The 6,454-nt window shown below is 40.2% G+C and overlaps 1 protein-coding gene across 3 annotated transcripts; it reads left to right on the top strand.

The window, feature by feature from the left end:
• Window positions 1-791: 791 nt before the first annotated feature.
• On the top strand, window positions 792-3,510 carry LOC148033788 (uncharacterized). 3 transcript variants are annotated; one of them, XM_087681777.1, is made up of 3 exons: window positions 792-1,198; window positions 1,533-1,622; window positions 1,759-3,510. In XM_087681777.1, exon 3 carries the CDS (start codon window positions 1,794-1,796, stop codon window positions 3,267-3,269), a length of 1,476 nt encoding a protein of 491 aa, XP_087537903.1. In that variant the 5' UTR covers window positions 792-1,198; window positions 1,533-1,622; window positions 1,759-1,793; the 3' UTR covers window positions 3,270-3,510. The 3 variants fall into 3 exon arrangements, with proteins under 3 accessions (XP_087537903.1, XP_087537902.1, XP_087537901.1); XM_087681776.1 differs by having other exon boundaries at window positions 1,533-1,640; XM_087681775.1 differs by having other exon boundaries at window positions 793-1,198; window positions 1,533-3,510.
• Window positions 3,511-6,454: the final 2,944 nt, after the last annotated feature.

The raw sequence follows: 6,454 nt of genomic DNA, 5'->3' as shown, positions 1-6,454 counted from the left end.
AGGAGCTGATAATACCACTACTAGTTATATTAAACAAATAAGGATAGCTTACAAGGTACACGAATGGGAAGACCCGAGGGGACAAATAGGAGAGCGACACGTCCCAGAATGCGGACCCAATGAGACAAAAGTCGTGAGGGCAAATATGGGTGTGACACGTGGGAAGCAGGCCGGGTCCACGTAGGCAAAAGCAGAGAAAGGAGCCTAAAGAGGTCAGGTGGGCGGCGTATAAGGGACTCAAGTGGGGACCATCCAGAGAGGAATGCTGACCTGGCCCTTTCTTCCTTCTGAGGCGAGAATGTTTTTTTCGTTGTGCGCCAAGAAAAAAGCAAAGGAATACAAAAAGAGAAAAGCGGAAAAAAAAAACAATAAATTTAAAACAGGAAATAGCACGGAGATAGAAAAAACAGGAAACTAAATTAATTTTTAAAAACAAGAAAATCGAAGGACTAGAACAAAAAATGGAAGTTTTAACATTTTGATGTGGGCCAAGAAGTAGGAAAAAAAATTGGAAATAATAAATTTAAATCGGGAAAAAGGCAAAGAAGTGGAGAAAAGGAAAATGAATAATTTTTTTTAAAGAAAAATCAAAGGAATGGGAAAAATGAAAAAAAAACAAAGGAATAGGAAAAATGAAGAAAGTAATATATTTAAAAAATAAATAAAAGCAGAAGTATGACTTGGCCACCACCTTCCTTCCTTCTGATGATCACATCGGTCATGATAATGGTCTCTCTCTGTCTGTGCTAATGAAGCCTCTCTCTCTCTCTCTCTCTCTCTCTCTCTCTCTGTTTTTCTGTGTCTGTGTCGTCACGCAACAGATCTCATCTAGCTTTTCTTGGCTCCCCCAGAGATGCTCTCCCCACCATCACCCCCCCCATCCATCCCTTTTATTAAGCTCCCTTCCTTCTATTTTCAATTATACCCATCTTTATTTCCTCTCCTTCGCCTTCCATTAGCGCACGCGGTTTGCTTTCTTTCTTTCCATCCTTGAACCTTGTTCCTCTCGTACAGCTACCTTTCTACCATTATTCAGTTATTATACATACACCCTCCTTCCTTTCTTGTTCTTGTATAGCTGCCTTCCAACCTTCCTTTCCTGTACAGCTACCTTCGTCCCTTACCATTTCCGCCTTCTCTCAAGAAGCTTTTCGGTTGCGATCGCCTGCAGCTTGTCCAACAGCCTATTTCTCTTCAGGTAAAACTTCTGCTATATTACCATATCCTTTCGGCCCTTTCCTTTGTTAATCTCTGTCGCAAACCGATTGCGATAGATTTTCTGCTCTATTTGAGGATCAGTTGCGTGTGTTGTTTCTATAACAGTAACTCTCTCTGATTGTTTGAGATAAGTAATGATGATTGCTCTTCTTTGAATTCAATGTCTGCTCAAAGCTTCCATGTGGCTCTCCGATTGCTAGAGAAATAATATGTCTGTATTTCTAAGAATCAGTCACTGAGAACGACTGTATTCCAAGTAAGAATATTTCTACTCGATGAAAGCTCATAAATGCTTTTGTTTAATTTGATCACAGAAGAGAATCCGTTATTTATCTAACGCCGGCCTTCCAATTTGTTCTTCATCCACAAACCGAGTCAACATACCATTCAGAGTGTCCGAACAGGCAAAATTCTTCGAGATCGTGAGCGTTTTCTTGCTATTTTTATTAGCACAAGCAAGTATTCTTCAAGAATCAAGAAGCGGGAGATTTTGATCGATTTTTAGCGCCAATTGAAACGTCGTCATGTCTCGCAAACTAGGTGGCCATAATGGACAGAAAGCTGCTGCCAAATCAATGGGAAATTGTGCATATGGCAAGACGGCCGGCAAAGTCGTACCTTCTGCATCACCGACAAAGACTAATTCCTCCGATTCATCTTTGAGAGCCTCGCTCTTTAATAATCATTATTATGCAAACAAGCCGGCCGTGCGCATGTCAAGTACAGAGAGCAAGCCAGTTGCGGCAAGCCCTCAGAGGAGGAGTGCGAGCACAGGCAGATTACAACGGCGGGTTACTGAATCTGAGTTTACATCGATGAAAACCAGAAACCGGCCTGGACGCGAGCAGCCTAATCCTACGCTCGAGACAAGGTTTGATCTCACGCCACTCAATAAGTCCTTGCATAGTACGCATGTGAAACCTTCTCCTGGCAACAAAGATGTGCTCAGGCCAAGAAACGCCAGAAATTCGAAAGATCATTCTGATCCCCAGGAGGTAGGGCCGGGCTTTTCAACAGATAAATCTCCAAGAGGGGCTGCCTCTGGACAAGAGCTCTGCAAGGATTGCAAATCGAACACGCTTGAGTCCGTGTGCTACATTAATAACGATGGGAAAATTGCTGCAAGCAAGACGAGTGCAAACATTCGCCATTACCATTACTGCAGCTCACCCAGATGCGCTGCCAATGCCAACTATCTTGCCACAACTCCACCGCCATCCAGGAAGAGCCTCACCTCTCAGCGCAAATGGCCTGTGTCACAGGCTGCCAAAGGTAAATCCAGTCTCTCACGCTTGGCCGATTGTCATGCAGTTAATTCCAATACGAACCTGTCCATAAATTCAGACACCAGTTGTCCTGCTGGCATGCAAAGCGTTGGAGATGAGAGTGACCAAACCAACACAAAAAGGTCAGGGGAAATTATATCTTCTGAGCAAGATCTTGAGCCGAATGATGAACGGCAGGCTGATTGCAACAATCGTGTCTCAGATGAATACTGTGCTATATTGAATGACCAGAGTTTCAGAATCATTTGCAGACCTGAAGCCGAAGATCAACAGGCCAGTGCATGCAGCACACCTAACGTTTGCCAAAACAAGTCTGTGTTCTATCATGCAGATAATGAGTTGAGCTGTAGTGAGGACAGCACTGATGCAATGACTCCTCACAGTCTGTCTCAGTGTGCATTTGATGTTCTTTCTAGCACGGATTTGGATGATTCACCGACTCAGCATAAAACAAAAGGATTGAATGTTGCAAGGATGAGGAGAAATTATCTGAACGCTTTGAAAGAGCAAGAGGCAGAGACCGTGAGACTGAGAAAGCAAGAAATTCAAGCAAGGAAGCAGGCAGGGGACTGGATGCTCGATTGTGCCATGGAAGAGATCTTGCACAGGCTTGCACCAAATGGGGAAGCCCGGGTGAAGGTCCTTGTTGAAGCATTTGAAACTGTCATTCACCACAGTGATTCTGATAGTCAACCACAACAAACGGGCCATAGCCTTGCACACAACTCTGTCTGTCCTGATAGGGCTGTCTCTATGAGCTGTTGATTCATCGCAGTGGGGCCATTCTCTTCTCTGATTATGATTAAAGGGCTAGTTACATCTTCATGGTTTCAGAAAGTAAATTCTGTCTGTAGCAGTTTTGGGATTAACATGTCAACCCCTTTTATGTGGGGGATCAAGGTATACCAAGTTTTCTACCTTCTGCTGGTAAATATCAAGCTTTAAACATTGTACAGATTCAAACGACAGCCGTGTGATAATGTAAAGTTTCTACTTTTAGTTTCTAGGGCAATTTTGCGGTGCAAAGGTGTTGGTTAAATGGATAACTGCTTTTTCATCAACATAATTTTGGAGGGCTAAAAAGATCGTGGGTGAACAGACAATTAAGTGATGGTAAAGAGTTCTATTTATGCCTTCTAACATGACATTTAATTTAGGGGATAAAGGTCCCTTATAACATGAAAAAAATAGGAATATCTTTGTGAAATTGGAGAATAAACTTTAAAGCTCATGTATAATGAGTTTGCTATGTATAACGTGGGGGTGATTCTCTCTCTTGGTATAAGACGTATAATGTGGGGGAGATCCATTTCCTAAACATAAACATTGCCATCCCTAAACTGTGGGATAGAAAAAGAGAAGTACTAGTTTCTCTTTTCCATAGAACATAACCAAGAGCATGCATGTTTGGCTATTCTGAATTGGCAATGGTGTTTACATATTGAGCAGTCACAAGGACGAGCCGATTTGAGCCTTGAAGATAGCATCAAAACATGCCAAGCATTCCTCCATTTGGATCGGTCTTTTTTTGTGTATGTGAAACTCTTAAGAGGGAGATGGATTCCTTGGGTTGGAGAGGATCTTTTCAACATATTTGGAAGGGGAGTAGTTTAGAATAAGTGATTGTAGCCATTAGAATACATCGTGTTATCTTTACAACTAAGGAAGAGGTGTGGAAGGTTTTGCTCTCTTGACCACATCGGGGGCAAAGACCATCTCCAATGCCCAACTTCTTTGCCTTGTCGTGTGTCCACACCCCTTTATGTATACTCAACCCCATTAGGCAAGAAATTTTGGGTTTAATGATCCTAAGGGACGAGATCTGTTGAAAATGATATTCCTATTGATCCTTATTCCAATTGATGAACCATGTTTTATTTAGTCTCTTAATCAACAAGATGTAAGATAATGGGAGTTTGGGGATTGTGAGCAACTTTTCTTGCATTTTCCAACAATAACTTTGACTTGCATGTTAGATTGAATAAATAGAGGGTTAGAATCATCCGAATTATCTTTTCTTAAAACATAGCAAACCATAAATTTTCTCTATTGACCATGTAGATTTATCTTAAAAGGTTTTTCTCTCTCCCAACTAGTTCTTTGCTTGGAAGTCCTAAAGGTCCTCCTATTCCTTTTTTGTTCAATCTAGATGTAGCCTTAAGGTGCTCTTCTTGGGTTGGTGGCATAGAGGAGTTGATCATTGTGAGCAGCTTTTCTTGTATTTGCCAACAAAAATTGCAAGCCAGAAATAGAGAACCATAAATCTTCTCTATTGAGCTTGTAGATGTATCTTAGGTTTTTATCTCTCCCAACTAGTTCTTTGCTTGGAAGTCCTAAAGGTCCCCCTATTCCTTTTTTGTTCAATCTAGATGTAGCCTTAAGGTGCTCTTCTTGGGTTGGTGGCATAGAGGAGTTTATTATTGTGAGCAACTTCTCTTGTATTTTCCAACAAAAACCATTAACTTTGACTTGCATGTTAGATTGAATAAATAGAGGGTTAGAATCACCCAAATTATCTTTTATTAAAACATCAAAAACCATAACTAGAGAAAACCATAATTTGCATGTTAGATTGAATAAATAGAGGGTTAGAATCGCCCAAATTATCTTTTATTAAAACATCACAAACCATAACTAGAGAAAACCATAAATCTTTCCTATTGAGCTTGTAGATTTATCTTAGGTTTTTATCTCTCCCAACTAGTTCTTTGCTTGGAAGTCCTAAAGGTCCCCTTATTCCTTTTTTGTTCAATCTATATGTACCCTTAAGGTGCTCTTCTTGGGTTGGTGGAATAGTGGAGTTGATCATTGTGAGCAACTTTTCTTATATTTGCCAACAAAACTTGCAACCCATAACTAGAGAAAACCATAAATCTTTCCTATTGAGCTTGTAGATTTATCTTAGGTTTTTATCTCTCCCAACTAGTTCTTTGCTTGGAAGTCCTAAAGGTCCCCTTATTCCTTTTTTGTTCAATCTATATGTACCCTTAAGGTGCTCTTCTTGGGTTGGTGGAATAGTGGAGTTGATCATTGTGAGCAACTTTTCTTATATTTGCCAACAAAACTTGCAAGCCATAAATAGAGAACCATAAATCTTTACTATTGAGCTTGTAGATTTATCTTAGGTTTTTATCTCTCCCAACTAGTTCTTTGCTTGGAAGTCCTAAACGTCCCCTTATTCCTTTTTTGTTGAATTTAGATGTAGCCTTAAGGTGCTCTTCTTGGGTTGGTGGCGTTGCTTCTTGGGTTGGTGGCATAGCGGAGTTGATCATTGTGAGTACCTTTTCTTGTATTTGCCAACAAAGATTGCAAGCCATAAATAGAGAACCATAAATTTTCTCTATTGAGCTTGTAGTTTTATCTCAGATTTTTATCTCTCCCAACTAGTTCTTTGCTTGGAAGTCCTAAAGGTCCCCCTATTCCTTTTTTGTTCAATCTAGATGTAGCCTTAAGGTGCTCTTCTTGGGTTGGTGGAATAGAGGAGTTGATCATTGTGAGCAGTTTTTCTTGTATTTTCCAAGAAAATTTATTAAATTTGACTTGCATGTTAGATTGAATAAATAGAGGGTTAGAATCACCCAAATTATCTTTTCTTAGAACATCACAAACCATAACTAGAGAAAACCATAAATCTTCTCTATTGAGCTTGTAGATTTATCTTACGTTTTTATCTCTCCCAACTAGCTCTTTGCTTGGAAGTCCTAAAGGTCCCCTTATTCCTTTTTTCCTCAATCTAGATGTAGCCTTAAGGTTCTCTTCTTGGGTTGGTGACATAGTGGAGTTGATTATTGTGAGCAACTTTTCTTGTTTTTGCCAACAGAAATTACAAGCCATAAATAGAGAACCATAAATCTTCTCTATTGAGCTTGTAGATTTATCTTAGGTTTTTATCTCTCCCAACTAGTTCTTTGCTTCGAAGTCCTAAAGGTCCCCCTATTCCTTTTTTGTTC

Source organism: Lygodium microphyllum, chromosome 7, assembly GCF_053477565.2.
Source record: "Lygodium microphyllum isolate KBCC chromosome 7, Lygodium_microphyllum_v1.1.10, whole genome shotgun sequence".
Lineage (NCBI taxonomy): Eukaryota > Viridiplantae > Streptophyta > Polypodiopsida > Schizaeales > Lygodiaceae > Lygodium > Lygodium microphyllum.
The sequence above is the reverse complement of the archived record's forward strand: the minus strand, read 5'-3'. Positions and strand labels throughout refer to the sequence as shown.

What these genes read in the sequence shown, in the direction of transcription:
- LOC148033788 (XM_087681775.1), top strand. Translation starts at nt 1,743, where the DNA reads ATGTCTCGCAAACTAGGTGGCCATAATGGACAGAAAGCTGCTGCCAAA.